The sequence below is a fragment of the Toxorhynchites rutilus genome, chromosome 3 (genome assembly GCF_029784135.1).
Source record: "Toxorhynchites rutilus septentrionalis strain SRP chromosome 3, ASM2978413v1, whole genome shotgun sequence".
Lineage (NCBI taxonomy): Eukaryota > Metazoa > Arthropoda > Insecta > Diptera > Culicidae > Toxorhynchites > Toxorhynchites rutilus.
In genome coordinates, this window is record NC_073746.1 from 192541887 (window position 1) to 192568045 (window position 26159).

The following is a 26159-nucleotide window of genomic DNA, read 5'->3' on the forward strand; positions in this document are numbered from 1 at the left end:
CAAAAACTTTCTAACGGCCCATAACATTCCTGTTCTTGATTGGCCACCGTGTAGTCCGGACTTAAATCCCATTGAGAATGCTTGGGGAATTTTGTCAGCCAATATATTTGCACAGGGCAAGAAAGCTGAAAAAAACTATCATCAACGAGTGGGCTAAAATTACTCCGAACACGGTAAAATCCCTCATTCAGTCTATGCCAAGGAGGCTGCAAGAGGTTATTGTGAAGAAAGGCGAAACAACACACTACTAATTACATTTGTTTCGATTTCAGACTGGAAATAAAGTGAATAAATACTTATTTTCAAAGTGGTGTTATATTTATTTCCACCTAAAAATAACGAAATAAATCAACACTTTATGCATAGCCCTTTAATTCAATTGCTCAACCGGAACCAAATGATAGGTAATCGTTCTAAGATTCTAAAAATTCAATAACAAAATATCTTTGATCGAGAACTTTGCAAAAAAGCACTATAACAGGGATGACGTTATATATATTTCCACCAGTGTAGTAGAACGGGACGATACATGCGATTCAAACTTGTATGCAGGCTTCGAAAATTGTGTACAATGTTTGGTACAGCTCGGATATGCAATCAACAATCTTCGTTCATCTCTTTGTTTAAGGTGAAGGTGGAAGCTAGCCACAAATGGCTGCCACAATGGCGCTCATTTCTTTCATCTCCGTCCCTCACCCCTCGCCCGAAAATCAATAATTGCGCGAAACTATGTGAAGAAAATGATCGTTTTCGCACACTTCCCATGAAGTAATATCAACCAAAATCTAATCGATTACTCACAAGATATTAAATTTTCATCTGCTCTCGCACTGTATAGTGAAAAACGTCGGAAAACTCGAGCAAGTGCTCTGAAAGTTAAATTTTCATTTTTCAATCTTCGGCAATGGTTTTGTTTGTATTGGTGAATGCATCGTTATTTTTTCGACACTGATGCTAGACAACATCATCGAAACAGCTATCAAAACCACTCAATAAAATGTTATTCCTGAGTCATAGCCTTTCATGTCATGAAAATCCATAGAATAAAATAGTGTTGATATCAATACAATCATTATTTTTACGTTTAATGGGTCTATAATGTAAGTTTTTGCAACTTTAATATTGGGTAAGAAAATTGTATTGCAGAGCTCGGAACACTGCCACGGCTGCCTATGCTTTCAAAAACAATAAACGGAAAAGTATTACATTCAATCAAAATGTCTCAGCCAACGAAGAGAAGGGTTAAGGTTCTCCAACGTGAATATGTGAAAACAATACGACCAACGAAGGAAAATATCAGCATCGAGTTACTATGCGGTAGAACTTGTTAATATCAAAAGAGCCCCAATTCGCATGTGTTATAAATTTGCACATGTTACGCTCGCGTATAATCAGAATTTTACTTCATATGCAAAAATACCCCTTCTATATATTTATGTTTGCAATTGGCATGGTTCATCAGAACATATCGTTCATACATTTAATTTCAGTATTGAATTGTTATTTTTTTTTTCAAATGTATTCAAAGACTCGTGTCAATGAAGCGCCACACAGTCTGATAAGTGAATTGATCTATTTACATGTGCTTTGCTCTTCTCTCACAAACACTATTACCCCATTTTTACACGTGGTTTTACCTATACTACTACAATGGCTAGCTTCCACCTTCACCTTAATCATTTAGTGTAACAGAAGTGATTACTGTCATTCATACAAGTATCTGAATGATCCACTTATATTTGGTTATATGTTCGTGAGAGGCTACTTGCATGACACATGTATCATTCCATTTGAACGATATCCGAACACTGGGTAGGAGAACAAATATATAATAGCATAGCACGAGAAGAATATTCGCGATACTGAGTGTGCTACGTGCATTGGCAAAAAAAGACACAATTTTCATGTAGTGTTCTCGCGAGAACAAGAATGAATGATGAATACCCCATTGCTTCTACAGAATCACGCAAACTCGTCGGCCCTTTTCAGGACTAAAAAACTTTTAACTAAAGAGTAATTTTCAAAATTTTGATGCATTCTAAAATAATATCCGTAATAAAGTGATTTTTATAATGTTTTACTGAAAGAGAGATTCTGTGAATTTCGAAACATGTTCGGATTTATTGATTTGATGATCTCAGACTTTAGTCTTAAAAAAGGCCAATTTGGCCACACCAAAAGGCCAAAACTAGACTAAACCCTAGCTTGATGATTCCCCACACAATTGTGTAGCTCAGAACCTTAATGCAATGACGTCAGTTTGATGCAATGATTGCAATGCCAGAGACATCAGCGAGGAAGAAGGAAGCGATATTCATTGCTTTGAATACAGAACGATACTGAAAGTTTGCCTTTCTTCCTTGCTTGAGACTTCTTCAGTTCATTCGTCTCTATCCTTCAAAAAGGCCCTTGGAAAATTTTATTTTATCCATAATATCACTCTTCCACCCCCATTGCCTTGAGAAAGGCATTCTATCCCTCACCGCCCAGCCCGCCCAGCAACGATGTTGTTTAGTCGATTTCCTCACGAAGAATGAAAGCTTGCCTCAGCGAGATCCACTGTTTATACTCTAGGCAAATATTCCCCTTCGTTCTTCTTCTTTTCCTTTGTTCACGGAGACTTTACATCTTACGATTTCCCCTTCGTTGCTCGTTATTGACAGCTCTGTTTGGAAAAGCACACAAATGAAAGGCCATTTGGGAAGCCTTACCAACGGTCTGGTCGAAAGCTGGATGACAGATAAATCGTGAACAATTTATTGATGACTTTTTGACGTAGAACTACGTCTTTCATTAAGGGTGCCAAATCAGAAATCAGGTCACGTTTTTATGAAATAAAGTTAACGTTAATAACTATTTTTGCCGCGAACGGATTTTGGCGATTTACATACTAAAGGAATCGGAAATTCCGTAAGATTTGTTTAATGTGCTAAACATTAGAATCCCCTGGTTTGTAAATGGTTAAAATTCATGAAAACTTTAAGCGTTTCCATTTTCCCATACATTTGTTCTATCCATTTGTGTGCTTTCCCGAACTGAGCTGTCAATAACGAGCAACTTATCGGCAACCAACGGAGGGGAAATCGTAGGATTCAAAGTCTCCGTGAGCAAAGGAAAAGTAGAAGAATGAAGGGGAATACTTGCCTAGAGTATAAACAGTGGATCTCGCTAAGACAAACTTTCATTCGACATCGGATTGTTGAGCAATCCAGTTCACTTTGCTTTCGCTGCGCTTCGATCTAAGATTGGACCCCACCAGTGGTAATCCAACTTGGATATCGTCGTTTGGTTTTTCTGTTTTTCGCGTTATTCGTATCGTGTGTTTTTTTCCGCGTCATAAATTGGACGCTTCGCGTAGTGTGTGATGAGTAAGAAGAAGAGGAATGCAGGCTCGAGCCCTGCAAAAAACGAACGCATTGCCAGGGGCAATAAAATTTCGAGGCAAGCGCCATCTAATGATGCACGCGATGTTGGTGCAGTGAAAAGCGCTTGCACTGAACCGAGCCCTCGCGAGTGGGACACCGCATCGAATAACAGCGGAGTAGGCGATTTCGGCGCGTCAGTCAGAAAATGAAAACGCCGTTACCCAGGCAGCAACCAAAATCAAGCTCCCCCCGCTGGTGGTGAAGGCGGTCGCTCTTGACAAACTCATCAGCGAATTCGCATTGATGGGTGTTACAGCAGAATACAAGCTGTGTGGCATAATTCAGTCTTTTTTCCAAGCAGTTAACATAGTTTGTTTTCCGTCATCATAAGGACTTCGTTGGTGCCTTTGAGAATGCATCAATGCATTAAACTGACGTTATGGCGAAGCAAGCGTTAAGGAGGTGCACCAAAAAATTATTTGGGGAATACCAAGCATCTTGAATGTCTTACTGGAATGTTATAAGTTATTTGGGTTCGCGTGCCAGTCGCAAAACAGCCTTCAACTAGGATTGCATTTGCGCTAATATTGACCATAATGAAGCATTGCTACTGCTACTACTCGAAAAGGTTGTTATTTACAAAAAGAGTTTATTTCACTTGTTTAGTCACCAAGAAAGTGAATGACGTTCTGGAATTTTGTATGTGATTAGGTTTCGCTTGCCAGTAGCAAAACTTCCTCCACTAAGGGTGACAGCTGCGCTTCTCTCGAGCATGAGAAAGTAATGCAACTTTTTTCGATGCCAGTAATATTAACAGAAGCGTTTCTTTTGAGAAAAGCGTAAAATGATGAGAAGTATTTATATTCCTAGTAGTTTCAAGCCACCAATGTATGGCTCTGTATGCATGCTATGGCGAACGCTTGTTTGGCGCTTGGTTTACGTTGTACGAACGATGAAAAAAAAACAATTACAAAAACAAAATCCGGCTTTTCTGCAATTGTAATTTTTTTTTTCAAAGAAGTGCTAATAATTGTAGAGGCTAATAATTGGGAACTAACCAACCAACCTAATAATTGACTTTAATTTGGTATGTTGGTCGTCTGAATCAGTTCGGTAGTTCAAAAAGTTATGAGAAAAAAGAAAGAACAATAAATTATCTGTATTTTGATACTAAAGCTTGTGTTGTACCATTAACCAATCCCGAAAAACAACTTTTGTGATTCCGGATTCTAAATGAATCAAACTTTAATCAACAGTACGAAGGGAAACATCATGAGAAAGGTTGACTTCTTCTTCTAGTAGAATTTATTCATTAACCTTACTCAAACAGCAGCACAATGAAGTAATATAAGCTACGTTTCTGAGTTATTTATTATACTTCGATATAACATACAATTCGATACAACGTACGATTTTGAAAGTAAAATGTACGTTATATCGAAGTTACCCTGTATTGGTTTGGCATGGAATGGCTGAACATTCCAGATACTTACCACATATGCATCGTACGAGTAAAGTTCTGCATCACAATCGTCGCATAGATAGATATCGAAAAAGGCTGGTTCTACCATTTGCTCTAATTGCATTTCTGGTTGTTGAGAACAAGCTTGTTTAGGTAGGAGGCACTTCCGACTAGTAGTCTGTTGTGCTTGATCATACAGCTATTGGAATGAAACCAAAAGTTAGCCTTATATCCACGAATACTCATTCATACATACCATATTTTCGTTTCTGAATGTTACAAGCAATTTGTTGGTTCGTCGTTGGTAGAGAGATGTCGTAGAGTTGTAATTGTTAATGAACCTTAATGTGGCAGGCTCATATGACGCTAAATCGGTACAAAAACGCAATAAAAAAACACATTTATGAAAGGAGTAACAAATTACTACCAATTCTCTCATTTTCTCCAGCCAATTCTGAAAGTAGAAATGAATTTAACAGTCAATATTTAGCCTGTGGATTAGTTGCTCTCTGTTCTATGTAACTACTGTAATTTAACATTTATCTTAAGCTACTTGCTCTGAGCGTTTAAACATCGTATTTTCAGAGGGATAAATGTTTAAACTGGAATAAAATACATATTAATGGTGTTAATTGCTATTATTTAACTTCATACGAAAGATTGCCTATTTGAATCTAGCTGACCTGGCAAAAGCCCAAAATTTATATTTCGTTATCGTTTCGTTTCAACTTGTCAGTAGAGCGGGGTAAGTTGAAATGAGGAACTATCATGAGTTTAATGTGCGGTTTTGCTTCTCGAACTGTCTACAACTGATTCATGAAACACTGAACTGAAGGAATTACATATAAACATTTAAAAAATGGGGTTTTGGTACATGTGAGATGTGGGGGAATAGTCTAATACACACAAAATGGACACAACATACTAGGAATTAAAATACGAAACAATAACATCACATAATATTTTGAACGCTTTCATGTCAGAGTAGAGCCACTCGAAACAGCCACTAATGAGGTTTATGGGATCATTCAAATATTCAAATATTACGTAACGCACTCAAAAAAGGGGAGGAGGGAATGACTTGTGGAAACTTGTTTGGAAATAAATCCATCTAAATCTGAATATTTTTATGCAAATGACCTTTTTTTTTATCCAAAATATATATTTTATTGGCGTCAGCCTAACGGGGCCGGGAGTTCAATATTTTGACAATGTTTGCTTAGACTATGTTAGTAATATGTAACCGATTGTTAGTAATATGTAACCGATTACTCGCGGTTGACTCGAGGTTAGTATTACAAGTGTTCTCATAATTGGTATGTCGCAGTCTTCGATGATCTGTAAGTGTGCCCGACACGGGAAACATCCTATTGGGATGCAACTGACCATTAATCAGCAACGCCCCCCTTGTCTGTACCCCATATCTAGCGTGGTGCGTCTTTCTCGACTCGAGGAATCCAGGATAGAATGGTCACTAGCCGGCGCAATCATCAGCTCGTGTAGAGTTGTCATGAGCGGTACAACCTTTGGCTCTTGTTGAATAATCAGTGGACTGCACAACCTTCGGCCCGTGCATCTGTAAAGAGTGTGTGTATGTATTGCCGCGACTAAGTAAAAGTTTATCGATCGAATAGGAGGGATATGAAACGGGGACACAACGAAGGAAACATCATTAAACGTTGACATCGGCGTTTCTGAGGAACAGGTATAGATGAAGCAGAAGATCAGGATCACGGCTACCTAAGATATCCCGGACGGGGATATCCGATTGTCTGCCTTGTGCTCTCAGTGCTCTAGAGAGCTGAGAGCGAGCAGCATGGAACCGGATACACGACCAGTCAACATGCTCGATGTCGTGGTAGCCATCGCCACAATCACAAAGATTGTTTGCTGCGAGCCCAATGCGATAGAGATGCGCGTTTAGGTTGTAGTGATTGGACATAAGCCGAGATATCGTGTGTAACCAACGACCAAACTCATCACCACTCCACATGCGCTGCCAACTTACGAGCGTATACTGACGAGGAATGTGGAAAAATTCATTATAAGCAATTTGCCTTTCAAAAAGTGTGCCTTCTAAAGCGCCCACCTTAGCTAGCGAGTCCGCTTTCTCATTCCCCGGAATCGAGCAATGAGAGGGAACCCATGCTAAGGTAATCTTGAATAATTTTTCGACCAAAACACTCAATAGTTGTCTTATTCTTGTTAGGAAATAAGATGAGCGTTTATCAACTTTCATTGAGCGGATTGCCTCTATTGAGCTGAGACTGTCTGAAAAAATAAAATAGTGGTCGATGGGCAATGTTTCAATGATCCCTAATGCGTAATATATCGCACCCAGTTCAGCGACATACACGGAACAAGGATCTTTGAGTTTGAAAGAGGCACTGGAATTTTCATTGAAGATGTCGAAGCCAGTGGACCCGTTTATGAATGAACCATCAGTAAAGAACATTTTATCAGATCCAACTTTCCCATATTCTGCCGAAAATATCGGCGGAATAGAATCAGAGCGTAGGTGATCTGGGATTCCATGGATTTTTTGTCGCATGGACAGATCAAAAATGACAGAGGAATTGCAGAAGTAAGGGAAGCAAACTTGGTTGGAGATGCCTGGTGAAGGGTATAAAGACATAAAACTTGACTGAGGAGTCAGTTGGAATAGATTTTCGAAGTTATCAATTACCAATGGATTCATGAACTTAGAACGGATGAGAAATCTGTAGGATAATTCTGTGAACCGAAGAGTAAGCGGGGGTACTCCTGCCAAAACTTCGAGACTCATCGTATGTGTCGAATGCAAACACCCCATGGCTATACGCAAGCAACGATATTGTATTCTCTCCAGCTTGAGAATATGAATCCTGGCAGCTGATCGGAAGCAAAAACTGCCATATTCTAACACTGATAATATCGTTGTTTTGTACAACTGAATGAGGTCTCCTGGATGGGCACCCCACCATGTTCCGGTAATTGTTTGGAGAAAATTGATTCTTTGCTGGCATTTCTGTTTCAAATACGCAATGTGTCTCCCCCAGGTACACTTAGAATCAAAATATACACCCAGGTATTTGAAAAACATAGAGTGTTGGATCGTTTTGCCGGATAGGTGAAGCTGGAATTGGGCGGGTTCGTGCTTCGTAGAAAAAACGACCATTTCAGTTTTCTCCGTAGAGAATTCGATACCCAGCTTGAGGGCCCACGTGAACAGATTGTTCAGGGTATCTTGCAACGACTTTTGCAGAACGACGGGATTAGTACCCGTGATGGAAATAACTCCATCGTCTGCAAGTTGTCTCAGCGTGCAGTCTCTAGTTAGACAATCATCCATATCATTGACGTAAAAACTGTACAAGAGGGGGCTTAGGCAGGAGCCTTGTGGTAGGCCCATAAAACTGTAACGAGAAGATTTCGAGCTGCCATGAGAGAAAATCATGTGCTTTTCTGACAGTAAATTGTACAGGAAATTGTTAAGAATTAGTGAAAGTCCACGATTATGAAGCTTCTCTGAGAGAATTTCCATGGAAACTGAATGCCCCTTTGATATCGAGAAAAACGGAAGCCATTTGTTCTTTGCGAGCAAATGCGATTTGGATTTCAGAAGATAGCAGCGCGAGACAATCATTTGTCCCTTTACCTCGGCGGAAGCCAAACTGCGTATTTGACAGCAAATTGTTCGTTTCGACCCACTTGTCCAAACGTAGAATCATTTTCTCTAACAATTTACGAATACAGGATAACATTGCAATCGGCCTATACGAGTTGTGATCGCAAGCCGGCTTGTTGGGTTTCCGTATGGCTATCACTCTCACTTGTCTCCAGTCATGCGGGACAATATTCAGCTCCAGAAACTTGTTGAACAAGTTCAGCAAACGCTGTTTTGCCAAGTCGGGAAGATTCTTCAACAAGTTGAATTTAATCTTGTCCGACCCCGGAGGTGAATTGTTACATGAGAGAAGGGCAATTGAGAATTCCACCATCGAAAAATTCTCATAATCGTTTTGAAGTGGAATGTCGCGTACGACGTTTTGTGCAGGAACGGTGTCGGGGCAAACCTTCCTTGCAAAGTTAAAAATCCAACGGTCAGAGTATTCCTCACTTTCGTTTGTATGGTTCCAGCCACGCATTTTCCTAGCCGTATTCCAAAGAGTGCTCATAGCGGTATCCCTTGACAAACCATTGACGAACTTCCGCCAATATCCACGCTTTTTTGCTTTAATCAAACCTTTTAGTTTGGCTTCTAGAGCTTGGTACTTTAGAAACCATTCCACTAATCCAGTTTTCCTGAATTTTTTGAAAGCGGATGATTTTTGAAGGTAGACTTTTGAACACTCCTTGTCACACCAAAGTGATGGAGGACGACGTCGGAAAGTGGTAGCGGTACACGTTTCTTTTGAGCTTGAAGTGCGCTTTCGTAAATCAAACTCGATATAAAGTTATACTCTTCGAGTGGAGGAAGTTCATGCATTGAAACAATTGCTTCAGATATTATTTCCGCAAATGTTCTCCAGTCAATATTCTTCGTGAGGTCATACGAAATATTGACTGACTCACGAGAGCTTGATTCATTAGCGATCGATAAAATTATTGGTAGGCGATCACTACCATGGGGATCTTGGATTACCTTCCACATGCAATCCAGGGATAACGAAGAAGAGCATAGAGATATGTCTAGCATGCTTGCCCGTGCAGGAGGGTTGGCTATTCTGGTTGCTTCCCCAGTATTCAAAACTGTCAATTTGAAGTTGTCGCACAGATCATAAATCAAAGTGGCACGGTTGTCATCGTAGAGTGAACCCCATGCTGTTCCATGGGAGTTAAAATCACCTAAGATTACCCGCGGCTCCGGCATTGCCTCGATAGTATCAAAGAACTGATGGCGGCCTACCGTAGTTCTGGGAGGGATATATATCGTAGCAATGCAGAGGTCTTTGCCATTGATTTGTGTCTGGCAAGCAACAACTTCAATGCCTGTCATCGATGGGAGAGTGACTCTATAGAAGGAGTGACATTTTTTAATCCCCAATAGTACGCCACCAAACGAGTCATTTCGATCGAGGCGAATAATGTTGAAATCGTGGAAACTCAGCTCATCGGCTGAAGAAAGCCATGTTTCACAGAGAGAAAAAACATCACAGTTAGAGCTGTGAACTAAAAATTTAAACTGATCTAGTTTGGGAATAATGCTTCTGCAATTCCACTGTATTACAGTGGTCAAATCCTTGACCTCTTGCACTGAATCAGGCATCGAGGGAAATGAACGCTGCCAAAAAACCACATTTTTCTTTCAAAAATGTTCTCACAATCGGAAGCAAACATAATACTATGCTTTTAAGAGGGTCGTTTATATTTAAAGCATTTAAAATGTTGTCCACCAGGTCAGAAAGCGCAAGCAAGCCAGATTGTGGCTGTTGCCTCGACCGCGAAAAAGGAGCAGACGTGTTGGGTGCTGCTCCGGGAAGTGCTGAGGACCCCTGGTGCGTAGAAGAACCGCTTAAACCAGGAGGTACTTGCTTCGGTCTATTCTCAGCACGTTCGATTCTAGTTTTCATTCCAACTTGGGAAGTTTCGGTTTTCTTTCTGGGGAGTGATGGAAAAGAAGTAATTTTTCTTTTCCTGATGGCACCCTGCGATGTACCGGAACTTCCTGCATTGGGAGCGTCAGCAACAGGCTCGTCGTTCTGCAGAATGGAGTAGGGATTGTCCTGAGTCGTTGGAACGGGACTCTTAAGCATTTCTGCATAAGTCCGCTTGGAACGTTCTTTTAAGGAACGCTTGATTTTTTCCCCTCGTTGTATGCACACCGGGCATTGAGTAAGGTCATGAGGAGTCCCGCCGCAATGAAGACACTTGCGCTCTTTCGGGCAAGGATTCTCATCATGGCTCTCTCCACAATCTGCGCAACGTTTTTTGTTGCAACAATAGGCGGCCGTGTGACCGAGTTGCATACATTTGTTGCATTTCATTACTCGGGGTACAAACAACCGAACAGGTAAACGAAGTGCACCTATTGCAACGTAGTTAGGAAGGGCGGAACCCTCAAATGTCACACGAAAAGAGTTTTTCCGATTGAGGACTCATTTGTCATTTTTAAGTGACACAGATTTCAGTCGATCGCATGCAAGAATCTTCACACTTTTAAGTGAAGAGTTCTTGAAGCGACCGACACCATCGAGTATCTCTTTTCGAGTCAAACCCTTTTCGTTTATTACACCGTCTATTTCAACGTTGCAACAGGGTACGTATACGCGATACTCAATCGCAAAGAGATCATAGCGCGTTATTGCATTCGCTTGGGTCCTGCTGGAGACGACAACTCGTAATTTGTCTGGCCCCATCCGAGTAATCTCGGTAACTTCGGAAAATTTCTGTGTTAACTCTTTTGAGATGCGAATGACGTTAAGAGGTTTGGATTTTTGTCTAAAGTATACGATAAATGGGCCTTTGGCGCCATCAGGGTATTCTTTTAGACGAAAATCCTGCTTCTCGTCTTTTTCCTCATCTTCAGAGCTTTCTATCTCGTAAACAGAATTTTCCTCCTCATCTTCTGTTTCATCCCCCTACTCTTCAGGAGGAGGTTCATTATCTGATATATTCTTTGGCGTGGATGGGGGATCCTCCCCGCCCTCTGCCATATTAATAAAAACGAAGAAGTAGACAACTGTTCGATATGAACAGAATATAATAATTTGGAAAATATAAATTAGTAAAAGAAATTATATTTCTATATTAGTTATTGTTGAAATTTTTTTATTTATTTCAATTTTTGTTATTATGTGTAATTTGAAAATGAAAAAAGTTCCAATAATAGTTCAACGGTGATGTATCAAAATGGACACCCCTAATGCCAACGCTTACCGATTTAACACAAAGTTTAAACAATGGTGTAAATCGTGCACAGAAGCTATACAGAATGATGGAAGAAGAAAGAGGAAAATAAACTTCTACTTGCCGCCGCTGTGTAGTGTGTGTGATGATGTGTCTTGCTGCCGGATTGTCTCGATAGCGCACCACTTTTTATGAGCTTTACTTCGCTCGCAGCGCACCAGATGAAAAAATACACACTAGAAACGGATGTAAAAAAACACCTGTATCGGATCAAATATAGGTTCGACCGATCTGCTTGCGAGTTGTCGAAGCAATGTCTACATGACCATTTGTTACATGTTATGTAGAGAAGAGGGAGTCTAAAATATTAAAAAAAATGCGTTACGTAATAGGTGTACCGGTAAGTTTCTTCGGTTTTACATCAAATGGCGTAACTTGATTATTATTCCAGTGAAACAAATTTCCAGACATTCGTTGGAAAGATACTGTCATTGCGCGTCATTTTCAGTATATGTCAAAAAGTTGAAGCGTAAACAACATATTTTTTGCCACTTCATACATGTCGAATCACGTACCAACAAGAGTGTTTTTACGGGGAGTGTTACTTCATCACTTCAAAATGAAAAAAAAGCTGCGTGTTGTAGCCGTAACCACGGTGATAGACTGGTAGTTCGGAGGGACTAAACGAGGTCTATTTTGCTTGGTGGTTGGCTAAGGAATAATACTTTCATGAATTCATAAAACTCATAGCCTTCTAAGGAAGCAGAGAAAAGCAAGGCCTACTACACTGCGGAAAGTCATCGCATTTTGGTGGAAATTTATGATGACCATGCTCCAACTGAGCGAGCGTGTCAGACGTGGTTTGCACGGTTTAAAAGTGGTAATTTTGACTTGGAAGACGAAGAACGTTGCGGATCGTCAAACAAGTTTGAAAATGAAGAATTGGAGGTTTTACTCGATCAATATCCGTAACAAACGCAACAAGAACTCGCAGATACACTTGGAGTAGCTCAGCAAACCATATCCTATCGTTTAAAAGCAATGGGAATGATCCGAAAGATAGGACATTTGGTGCCGTATGAATTGAAGCCGCGAGACGTCGAACGCCGTTTTTTTCACATGGGAAAAAGTTGTGACAAGCGATGGACAATACATTGAATATTAAATCTGTAACCATTTTTGCAGAATAAAGCATTAATATTTGAGAAAAACGAAGAAACTTACCGGACTACTATTATTACAGATAAATCCCGATTATCCGCGAGCGGAGCATTCTCAAATTTGTCAGTGAGTGATATGCTCTTGATCTTTTTTTGGTCGGGTCTTTCACATTGTCTGTCCTCTGGTATACATGACCGTGCAGTTGGATATTTTAATGATTTCAATATAATTAAAACATTCTGATATTTTTTTTCGCGTTGACACTTTATTTTAGCCCTCTATTGCGTTATCTGTAATTTTCGTTATCCGAGGTAACGTTGCCAGACTATTCCGACATTAAAAGAAAAATGAATTTAACTGAAGTATTAGCATACTTCTGAAACTCACGTTGCTGTGCTTGAGTAACAAAGAAAAACAGTGTTACATATTTATTGTAACTTAAGCCAATAATACAGACTTTCGCGTTTTTTCGCCACGCTACGTATGAATGATAATAAGAGATGACTCTTCTGACTCAAACTGATTCAAATGCTATATGAAAATAAAATGTGAAAAAACATTACCACATAAAGCAAAGTGTACTCTTATACTTATATCTTTTGACAGAATTTCGCCTACGTTCGTGTATCTCGTTAGATGTTCTGTTCATGAATCGAAGCGAAAACTGCATCGCAAGCCCCACTCTTTAGTGATTCATTAGCCAACCAGAAAAATATAAAAGAGGCCGTGTAGCGGTGATGATTCATTCACATTGGTTTTTTGACCATCGTCGCGATAGCTAGTGTCATTCGGTGCAAATAACTTGAAAAAAACTGCCTTTCTCAAGGCAATAAACATTTTATTCGCCCTGCGTGGTAAAGACCAAACACGTCTGTACAAGTTTGTACAAGCGTTTGGATGTGATTGCAGTGTTAATTCGGCATGGTACGTTGGCATAGGAATCGGCAGCTGCAAATTCTTTCGCTGTATGCTGCTGACGGTAAGAAAATGCTAAAGTCCAAGAGAACACGTCTGTACAAGTTTGTACAAGCGTTTGGATGTGATTGCAGTGTTAATTCGGCATGGTACGTTGGCATAGGAATCGGCAGCTGCAAATTCTTTCGCTGTATGCTGCTGACGGTAAGAAAATGCTAAAGTCCAAGAGAACACGTCTGTACAAGTTTGTACAAGCGTTTGGATGTGATTGCAGTGTTAATTCGGCATGGTACGTTGGCATAGGAATCGGCAGCTGCAAATTCTTTCGCTGTATGCTGCTGACGGTAAGAAAATGCTAAAGTCCAAGAGAATAGTTGACGGGACGGTGACGGTGACGCTGTATGTGTAACGCACTTTACCCATTTTAAACTGTTTTATTTAGCTTGCCCTGTAATCTGTTTGTATGTTTGTATGTTTGTAACATGTTTATCTGTAGCACTGACCCACATTAATAGAAATTTGACCCCCTTTCTGTTGACCGATTGATCTGAAATTTGGGTATCAAATGAAAGGGCTTGACTAATAGAATACAGTTCTTTATGAAAAATGCAAATCCAAAATGGCCGCTACCACAAAATATATATATATATATATATATATATATATATATATATATATATATATATATATATATATATATATATATATATATATGGAGTGCCGCGCAAAACGGCAGGTGGACGCACAGGCTCATACCGACACTAATGGGCTGGGTGAACAGGAAACACGGAGAGGTAAATTTCCATCTAACGCAGTTTTTGTCTGGTCATGGCTGCTTCAGGCAGTATCTGCACCGGTTCGGACACGCAAGATCGCCTCTTGTCCGGAGTGTGGAAATGTGGAGGAAACACCGGAACACATCGTATTCGAATGTCCCAGATTCACCACAGTGCGCGAGGGGCTGCCTACCCTTCATGCTTGGAACATCGTGGAGGAAATGTGTCGTGACGAGGGCACCTGGAACGCAGTAAACAGTACAATCGTACATATCATGTCCGAGGACCGACCAGCATGCGGATAACGCCTGACCATAAGAGATGAATAATCGAGACGGCTGTAGCTGGGAGAGAAATCCTGCGAGGGTGACTGTGACGGGGCGCGCGTCAAGTTGGAGGGCGCTTCCTAATCGGTGCACGTCTCGACAGGTAACCGGATACTGCCGCGGAGAACAGCAAAAATGCCTGCCTGGCAACGCCTGATCGTGGCCTGGATGGAGAAACACCGCGAAGGATGAAGCCGTGATCAAAATGGTGTATACTCCACGAGAGAAGCTGTGACGGAGTGCGCGTCATGTAGGAGGGCACTACCTAATCGGCACTCCGCTGGGAAGAGAAATCCTGCGAGGGTGATTGTGACGGGGCGCGCGTCAAGTTGGAGGGCGCTTCCTAATCGGTGCACGTCTCGACAGGTGAGAAATCCCGCGAGGGTGACTGTGACGGGTTGCGCGTCAAGTTGGAGGGCAATTCCTAATCGGTACACGTCTCGACGGGTAAATGGATGCCTGCGAAGAGGACATAAGCGCAGTGGAATGAAAAGCGAATAGAGAGAAAAAATGTTGAGAAAAAGGGAAGGACAACGCTAGTCAGCGTTGAAAACTCGAAGAGTGCATGAGCACAGCCGCCCCCTGAAGTAGTCGCCTAGATGTGGTCCCAGGGGGAATAAGGCAACGAGTAGAGGGCTTGGTTTTTGTGGGTGCGATCCCCACTCGACGTCTGGGTTAACCCTTCCCAGATAAGGCTGGTAGAGCGTTCCTCACCTCTATAAAAAAAAAAAAAAATATATATATATATATATATATATATATATATATATATATAAGTTACGGACAGGTGTGTCAGAGAACCCTACAATAGATTATCAACAGCAGCTGCATTGTCGCCACCCATGGCGGTATCAAATTCGAACGGCATAATTGCCGCCAACAGATAAGCGCGCGAGGTGCAGATTCAGCGATCCCGGAGACTGGAAATGGGAACATAAACATCTCGACAGCATCGGTTCGCATCATCGGATAAACATAAACAACGGACGGACAACAACAACGGCATGGAATGCTGACGAAGTGTTTTGTGATTAATAAAAGCTTTTGGAAAATAAAATCTAGTTAGTTCTAGTTAGGACCTGGCGCAGTCAAGTGTTAGTTTTTTAAAAAACCCGAACGTTGCCCAGCAACTATAACTGGCGCGTGTCGGTAGTTGGTGTTAAAAGTTGTGTTTCCAGCGTTGCAGCTATTTTCGGCGGATTACCGAAAATTTGTGGAACAACAACGAGGCACCCGAGCCACGCTCTATCAGCCACCGCGACGACAGCATATCGCCAAAGTGAGCAGTGATTTCGTTGGAGCTATTTTCGGCGGCTTACCGAAAATTTGCTGAACAACAACGAAGCATCCGAGCTACGCTCTATCAGCCACCGAGACGACAGCATATCGCCAAGGTGAGCAGTAATTTGTAAGTAATTTATTAAGATTAGCTTATGTAAAAGTGCTAGTGTTAAGTTTTCTCCCAACCGAGTGAAAATTGGTTGTATATTTTTTTTGTGCAGAAATAATTGATTACTGATTGATTGATTTAGAGTGTTAGTTATTATTACCGAATTGTGTGAATTTAATAAATTTTCGAAGAAAAATTTTGCAGTGAATAGTTGTAATTATTTTATTCAACGATTTTTTCGTGAACTTCGTGAATTATAATTAATCAATTCAAATTTTCCGGTGAATTTCGCGAATGGCATTAATTTTTTTTTAGTTGCTGAATGAAACATTATCTTTTTTTTTAAAAAAAAGTGAATTCAATTAAATTTCCCTTGGTGAAAAAGTTTTATTCATTCTGAAATAAACCACATACGGTCTGTTTGTTTTTTGTGTTGTTATTCAATAAAAGAAATTCAGTGGATTCCTCGAAGTTTTTTTTCGTTTGCTCACCAGTGCATTGAATAGTGGGAATTTATCAATTTTGTTCTCCGCACGCAAACGTTCCAAAGCATTATTACTACTGATATAAACAAAACTCCAATTTTGAAAAATGGATCCTTACCAGCTCCAACAACGTGTAGCTGAATTAGAAGCCGTGGTTCAGGACCGAGATGACCACATCCAGCAGCTTGAAATAGAAGCAGCAGGTGCCGCTCACGCTGTGCAAGCTGCTCGCGTAGGTCAAGCAGCAGCAGCATCAGTACCTAACATTAATCAAGAATTATCTCCAGTGGAGAGGATTTTGAAATCCTTACAGACTCCACAGATAATTAGGAATTTGCCATGCTTTGATGGCAACCCAGTTAAACTTCATAGCTTTATTAAAGCAATTGATAATCTTATTCCTCTACTTGAAGCCGCTAGGAATACCCCCGTGTATAGGGCCTGGATACAAGCAATAAGAGCCAAAATTCAAGGCGAAGCAGACAATGTACTCGAACTTTACGGGACAAATTTAGACTGGCCCGAAATAAAAAACAACTTGATAACGCATTATAGCGACAGAAGGGACGAAGTGAGTCTTAGCAGAGACTTGTTCAAACTCTGCCAAACGACCACTGTCGAAACCTTCTACGGAGAAGTGTGCAACATTATCTCTCTTCTAATCAATCTGTTGAACTTGAGCACAAATAATGAAGAAGTTAAAGCAGCAAAAAGTGCGCTTTACCAAGAAATGGGATTGAAAGTGTTTTTAGCAGGTTTAAAAGAACCTCTAGGACCTATAATAAGGGCCCAATCCCCAAGTTATTTAAAAGAGGCTCTAAGATTGTGTCTTGAGGAGAAGAATTACAACTACGTAAAGCACCCTTTTAAACAGACACCAGTGGTTCCCCCGAGACCAATTGGTACACAAAACAGAATATTTCAACAACCCCAGCACGTCTACCAACCCCCATTAAGGAATTTTCCGCCACCCGGTCTAATGCCATCGACATCTCAACCGCCTCCAAGGCAATTACAACCTTACCGATTCTCTCAACCACTTCCAAGAAATTTACTTCCACCCCGCCCAGATACTACATCTCAACCCCAACCAAAGCCGGAACCAATGGAGGTAGATCCCTCCTTACGTTCACTACAAATGAATTATATAAACCGACCAAGAACAAGTGCACAATTGCGTTATGGACCACCAAGGTTCCGCAATGAGGAATTGAGAAATACAGAACATAATGAATACGAACCATATTATTATGACCCTTATCATTATTATTATGACTATGAATCAATGTCTGATTATGAACCTGAATCGGAACAAAAAGATGAACCAATCCCGGAACGACAGCAGCCAACTGAGGATTCGGCGTGCGACGACCTAAATTTTCAAATGGTCGCGGTGAACCCTCCCGTGACTTAAATAATTTCATTCCATTTATAACTATACAAAGTACGAAGGGACCATTGAAATTCCTGATTGACACCGGGGCGAATAAAAATTATATCAGCCCACGGCATGCAAATATTGAAAAATGCAGATACACTCAACCATCACAAGTTACAAATGTAAATGGTACTTTTGTGGTGAATCAGTTTGTAGAATTTAATCCATTACCACAAGTACCTTCTAAGAAATTACTTTTTTATGTTTTTGAGTTTCATAGCTTTTTCGATGGGTTGATAGGATATGAATCTCTGCAGAAAATTCAAGCTAACATCATGACAAATGTCAATGAACTACATTTCCCATGTGGATCAAAAATCAAGATGCTCAGAAAGCATGCTGACAAAGTACAAGTTCGACTCAATGCTAACGAAACAAAAATTATTAAACTACCAGTAATCTCGAACGATGGAGATTTTTTCTTAGAAGATGACCTCAATATTTCCTCTGACATCGTCATTCACTCAGGTCTTTATCATGCTGATAAAAATAAAGCATTTCTCTTAGTGACAAATCGCTCAGCAGCATTTGCAGAAATTAGCGTTTCCAATCCTATTGATGTTGAAATAAATAATTTTGAAACATTCCATATGTTCGAAAAACAGGTCAACCAAAAAATGAACTTGCTAAATGAACTTCGTATTGACCATTTGAATGCAGAGGAAAAATCCAAACTTTTGCACGTGATCTCGAAGTACCAAGATGTATTTTATAAGGAAGGCACTGATCTTTCATTCACAAATGAAATTAAACATAAGATTGTGACTAAAGATGAAATACCTGTTCATGCTAAAAACTACAGGTATCCTCATTGCCACAAGCAAGAGGTTCAGGAACAAATCACTAAAATGCTTTCACAAGGAATCATACAACCAAGCACATCCCCTTGGTGTTCGCCAATATGGATTGAGCCCAAAAAGTCAGATTCCTCAGGCAAAAAGAAATGGCGACTTGTTGTTGATTACCGTAAAGTAAATGAAAAAACGGTAGATGACAAGTACCCATTGCCTAATATTACTGAAATTCTAGACAAATTGGGAAAATGTCAATACTTCACGACATTAGATTTAACCTCTGGGTTTCATCAAATAGAGGTTGACCCACAGGATGTGCCCAAAACAGCTTTTTCAGTAGAGCACGGACTCTACGAGTATCTTCGAATGCCATTCGGGCTTAAAAACGCCCCAGCCACGTTTCAAAGAGTCATGGACCACGTGCTGAGGGATTTCATTGGAAAGTGTTGTCTTGTATATATGGACGACATAATTCTATTTTCAACATCACTCCAGGAACATTTGGAAAACCTCAAGAAAATTCTTGAAGCTTTGCGAAAGGTCAATGGTCAAACTGAATTTTTAACAGTTGTACAAAAGTGAATTTCTAAAGAAAGAAGTTTCATTTTTGGGTCACATAGTAACAGATGAAGGTATCAAACCAAACCCTGACAAAATAGAAGCCATAAAAAACTGGCCCGTTCCAAGAAATCAAAAAGAGCTAAAAGGATTTTTGGGCATTTTGGGATACTACAGAAAATTCGTTCGCGATTTTTCCAAGATTACTAGGCCTTTAACATCACAATTGCGTAAAGGAGAAAAAATTGAACACACCCCATTGTTTTTGAAAACTTTTGAGTTTTGTAAATCATTGCTTACGCACAGCGATGTTTTGCAATATCCGAACTTCGATAAACCGTTTGTTTTAACCACTGATGCCAGCGACTTTGCTCTTGGCGCCGTGCTATCGCAAGGCCCAATTGGTAGTGACAGACCAATTGCATATGCATCCCGCACGTTGAAAAAGTCCGAAGAGAACTTTTCGGCAATCGAAAAGGAGCTCTTGGCAATTGTGTGGGCCTGTCAGTATTTTCGGCCGTATCTGTTTGGGAGAAAATTTACTCTCTACACAGATCATCAGCCATTGACATATGCCATGAATTTGAAGACCCCCAACTCTAAATTAGTACGTTGGAGATTGCAACTCTCGGAGTTTGATTTTGAGATAAGACATAGGCCAGGAAAGCAAAATGTCGTGGCAGATGCTTTGTCCCGAATCGTACCTGAGATGGATGAATTGAATATAAACGACACCTCTTCCGACAATGCAACAGTACACAGCGCTGATACGGATGATTCCGAATTCATAGCCTGTACTGAACTACCAGTAAATTTTTTTCACAATCAGATTATTCTTCGAATCGGAGAAGATTCTGAGACATACGAAGAAGTTTTTCCGAATGTCCATAGAAGGACCGTAACGAAAGTAATTTTTGGAGTCCCCGCAATTTTAAGAATTTTCAAGGAATGTATGGATCCACGAAAGACGAATTGTATTCACTGTCCTGAAAGATTAATCGGCATAATTCAAACTGTCTATAAAAACTATTTCAGCAGGTGCAAAACATTTAAGGTAAAAATTTCGCAAAAATTATTACACGACGTTCAAGATGAAGCCGAACAAGACCAAATTATTGAAGATACCCATGAGACTTCTCATCGAGGTATAAAGGAAAATCACAGCGAAATTATTAAGCACCATTATTTTCCAAAGGCGAAAATCCGAAAATTCATCATTCTATGCAGTATTTGCAATAGAATGAAATATGAACGGAAACCATACAAAGTGAAATTGGGTGAAACATCAATTCTCAAGCAACCCCTCGACATTGTTCATGTCGACATTTTCATTTCGCAACCGAATTTATTTTTGAGTCTGGTAGATAAACTATCAAGATTCGGGTTTCTAATTCCAATAAAATCCAGGACAACGATGGACATTAGGAAAGCCATCGTAAAATTCATTTCACAGTATGGGTCGCCGAAACTTATCGTTTCGGACAATGAACCAGCCCTGAAATCAATTGAAATCAGAAATATGCTGGATAAATTAGGTATTCAACAATATTTCACTCCAACAGATCGCAGTGAAGTAAATGGAATCGTTGAACGCTTCCATTCGACTTTAAGCGAAATTTATAGGTGCAACAAACACAAGTACGAAAACGTTTCTAGTAAAGAAATGTTTTTAATATCATGTAGTCTATATAACAATACCATCCATAGCTCCACTGAATTGAAAACAAGAGAAGTGTTTTATGGAATAAGAGAGGGTGAAGAAAGGCCCCATTGACCGTGGCAGACTTCTAGAATATCGCGACAAATTCTATGAGGAAACAGCAAAACAAATTACGAAAACACAGACGACGCAACACAAACAGCATAATGCCTCCAGAGAAGATCCCCCACCATTAGGAATTGATCAGGTAGTCTATAACAGACGACAAGGCATTAAAGCTAAAACCAAGAATTGGTTCGAAGCTGCTCTTGTAACGGAAGACAAGAACCAAACCTACATAGACGAAAATAACAGAAAATTACACAAAGCAAAAATGCGAAGAGTAAGAGAATAGCGAGAGTAACCTTTTCTCATTAAAAAAAACTATCATAAAAACAATTATAATATCAAACTTACTTCCTCGAACAACATTCTAATGTTTTTTTTATTTTATAGGCGACGATAATCATGGACATCAAGCTAATTTTATATCTTGTATTTTGTAGTAGCCCACTATGCGCAACCAAGATGGTTATCACGGATCTTAGCAACAATCCCGGATTGCTCATATTGGTAACAGGAAATAGCTTTTTAAAAGACGGCGATCACAAAATCTATCATATGATAGACTTAGAGGACTTTCGGCCAAGTTTCGATAAACTGCAAGTCATTATCGATGGACTCGCCTCGTTTAAAGACTATTCAGAACTTACGAATATTTAAAAAACTAAATTTAGTAATATTCAAAGTCTCTATTTCGGCCTTCTCCCAAGAAAACGTACCAAAAGAGGATTACTAAATTTTGTAGGAACAGGAATAAAGGAAATCACAGGAAATATGGATCACGAGGACTTCATTGAAATCTCTAACGATTTGAATAAACTGAAATTCAACAACCAAGAATTAATCACAGAAAACAACAGGCAAATAAAAATCAATTTAAGGATGCAAGATAGAATAAACGACATTATAAAGCAATTGAAATATCAGCAGGCATTGATAACAAAAAATTTAGTAGGGAGTAGAAACGAAACAGGCTACAGTAGGGATTTGAAAGTACTCAAAGAAGTGCTCAATATCAATGTAAACCTCGATCATTTGAAATTCCATATTGAATGCATCATAGAATCGATTCATTTAGCAAAACAAAAAATAATATCAAAACACATTTTATATCCAGAAGAATTAGAATTTGCTTTAGAAAAATTAGAAGAAAAGGGAGTTGCTATCAACAACTATGAACAAATTTATGATTTTCTAAATATCATCGCTTATTTTAATCAGTCAAAATTAACATTTGTTATAGAAATTCCAGTAATTGAAAAAGAACCTTATAGTTCTTTAATTTTAGAAACAATACCAAGAGATCACAAGACACTTAAGTTACCATCGAAAATTGCCATCATCAGCACAGGAAAGACATATTTCATCACGAAGGAATGCGAACAAGTCGAAGGAAACAAAATCTGTACTAAAAATAGCGTTTTGGACTTCAGCAAAGATAATTGCTTTTCGAAACTTCTACGTGGATTACCAGGTAACTGCACTTTTGAATCATGCAGCACGGACAATGTGATTAAATCCATAACAGAAAATCATGTACTAATCAAACAAGAAAATTATTCACATGTGACATCCACCTGCGGAATTACTGGAAGAAACCTAACAGTAACGGCCCTTATCGAGTATCATAACTGTTCCATTCAAATAAACGACAATAAGTTCTCAAGCCTAGAATTTACGGAGAAAAATCAGCCATTCGTTTTACCTCTCCAAGGATTGCAAATTTCCGTACAAAAATTCGAAACAACGAAAACGATAGATGACCTGCAAAATGAAAATAGACACTAAAAATAAAAAAATTGACTATAGCAACAGTGGGGATTTCCACATGCAGTTTTATGCTCGTTATAATTGCAATTTGTTTATTGAAAAACAATAATCTCAGAATCAGGATATTTACACAAAAATCCTCAAATAATAATCAGGAGCCACAACTCAATATGGAACTATTTAATCAAACGCATCGGGACGTTGCGTCTCCAAGGGGGGGGAGTAGTTACGGACAGGTGTGAAAGAGAACCCTACAATAGATTATCAACAGCAGCTGCATTGCCGCCACCCATGGCGGTATCAAATTCGAACGGCATAATTGCCGCCAACAGATAAGCGCGCGAGGTGCAGATTCAGCTATATATATATATATATATATATATATATATATATATATATATATATATATATATATATATATATATATATATATATATATATATATATATATATATATATATATATATATATATATATATATATATATATATATATATATATATATATATATATATATATATATATATATATATATATATATATATATATATATATATATATATATATATATATATATATATATATATATATATATATATATATATTATTTTCCAAACTCCACCAATAAGAGTATCAAATGAAAGGGCTTCAGTAATACAACACAGTTATTTATGAAAAATACAAACCCAAGATGACTGCCACTACAAAATGGCGGACTGTATATTTTCTCAAAACATCTATTATATGGGTATCAAATGAAAGGACTTGACTAGTAGAATACGGTTATTTATGAAAAATGTTAATCCAAGATGGCTGCCACTACAAAATGGCGGACTACAAATCCAAATTAGCTTGAATTGTTTGTATGTATATTTGTATGTCTGTAGGGTTGTCCCATATTAATAGAAATTTGGCCAATAGGAACTGACCGAATTTATAAAACACCTTTCTGCTGTCATTTTAAAACTACTTATCTTGAAAAATCCAATTTGGCCGCCGCTACAAAATAGCTGATTCCATATCATCTCAAAAAAAGGTTGATTGAGATATGTGTATCAAACGAACGAACTTGACTTAGAGAACACACTATGCATTTTCTGCAATCCACTCAATATCGGTATCAAATGAAATTATTTGACTGATAGAATACAATACAATGGTTTTATTGTAGAGAAATATTCTAATGAAACAGATAATGTACTAAAAACTAGAAAATAAAATAAGTATAAAAAACGTTTTAAGTTAAACGTTTTAATTGTGATTAAACATAACAATGTACTACAAGCTAGAAAACTAATTAAGCAAGTAGCAGTTAGCGGTTATCGCACCTCTCCTTCATTAGTCTAGGGTATTGATAAGACTAAAATAAAATCGTGTTTTGACGTAGGACTACGTCTAACCGGAAGATATAGGGGGTGAAATGGAAATCTAGGCACTGAACAAGTAGGAAAAAATGCAAGATTTGGAACGCTTATAACTCGAGCATTTCTCAATAGATCGCAAAGGTTTTTGCATCAATTGATAGGAAATATATCTACGCATCTATCATAACGAATAACATTTCATTTTTCTTGAGATAAATAATTGAATAATTGTGAAATATCAAGCATTGTCAAAATGCACTATGTGCCCATTTTTGATTGGTCCATTTTGTGCTCCTCAAATCGAACCAACCAAAACGGGCAACCAGAGTAGCAGCGAAATAGAATGAACCACGATTGGAAAGGAAAAAGAAAAAAATGAAACATTGGTCGCAGTCTCACACATGCGTAATTCTCGAGCCAGCCAGTCAGCTTAAAAATCCCCGCTCCGCTGCCGTAACGATCAGGGATCGAGTGCCTTTCTCAAGGCAAGAGGGCGGAGGTGGTAGCGCTGGAGTAGAATAGAGTAGAGTTTTCAAAGGGCCTTTCTCAAGGCTAGAGACGAATGAAATGCAAAAGTTTAAAGTCTCTATAATACAATACCTTCCTTCCTTCCGTAACAATCATTCTCATTCAAACCGTACACCACATCGGTTCGCATCACAACACATCAACAAACCAACCCAAGCAGCTATGTCTGGACATGGTAAAGGAGGAAAAATGAAGGGAAAGGCAAAATCCGGCTCGAACCGTGTTGATCTGGAGTTCCCCGCAAGGGTAGCTAGGCCGAGCGCGTTAGTACCAGTGCACCAGTCCACCTAGCCGGCGTTATATAGTTTCAGCCGCCGAAGTGATCGAGTTAGCTGGTAAAGCTGCTCGCGACGATAAGAAAACCCGCATTCGGAACAGAACACATTCGGTTCGGTGGACATCAAGACAACAGGCAGTTGCAGCGAGTGGCGAGTGGCAAACGCAATCGCAAAACGGCATCAGGTAGCAGAAGAAAAAAGTTTGTTCTTTATACGAGTACTAAGTTTTCTAAATTTGAACCATTCCATAAAACAAGGCGCTTTTCAGGGCCATTAAACCTTCCAAAAAAGAGTTTAGGAAATACAGTTCAATGCTTTCTAAAACAATATCCAAAATAATAATAAAACACAAATTGATTTTTTCATAATTTGTTTGCCAGGATATGATGAGTATGTGAATTTGGCAGTTGTTCTGAGCTTATTGATTTTCACCAATTCTTAAATTGCTTCTAGATTGAAAGTACAGTAATTTACACTTATATCGACATTTAGCTAATTGGTCAGACCAGTAATGCGACATATTTAGTTGGACATTTTTGTAAACATAGAGTTCGGGGTCCAAATTATGACCCCACATTGAAGGTCGACACTGTACCACTGTCATCGCAAATGTTCAATTACAGGTTAAAATTTCCTCCAATCCGATACTGAGTGGTGGTAATGCGACGTGCCATTGAATGTAATTTACTGTAAAATATGTCACAAGCTGGATGGGAAGAAATTTTCCAACTGTGAAAGCTGTGGCGAGTGGCAAATGCAATCGCTAAACAGCAAGGTTTAGCCGAACAAGATGGGGATATCGAGTGATAACAAAACAATAAACTCTTTAGATTGAAGATAATTTTGTGATCCTGAAAAGGACCCTTTTTAGCCTGCATGTGAATCCAACGAGTGAACAAATCGTAATGAATGTATTTTTTTGCCATCGCTCCCTTTTAACGCTCATTCGTTTGTCTCGT

General features: G+C 39.2%; 1 protein-coding gene across 2 annotated transcripts in view; it reads right to left on the minus strand.

Moving 5' to 3' along the window:
- The window catches only part of LOC129777062 (uncharacterized), a 71992-nt gene that overhangs the window by 22337 nt on the left and 23496 nt on the right, over window positions 1-26159 (minus strand). For both annotated transcript variants that reach the window (XM_055783119.1, XM_055783118.1), the window contains 2 exons: window positions 5084-5281; window positions 4859-5026 (listed from right to left, as the gene is read on the minus strand). In XM_055783119.1, the coding sequence (XP_055639094.1) occupies window positions 4859-5026; window positions 5084-5281 (366 nt within the window). The remainder of the gene's footprint in view (window positions 1-4858; window positions 5027-5083; window positions 5282-26159) is intronic.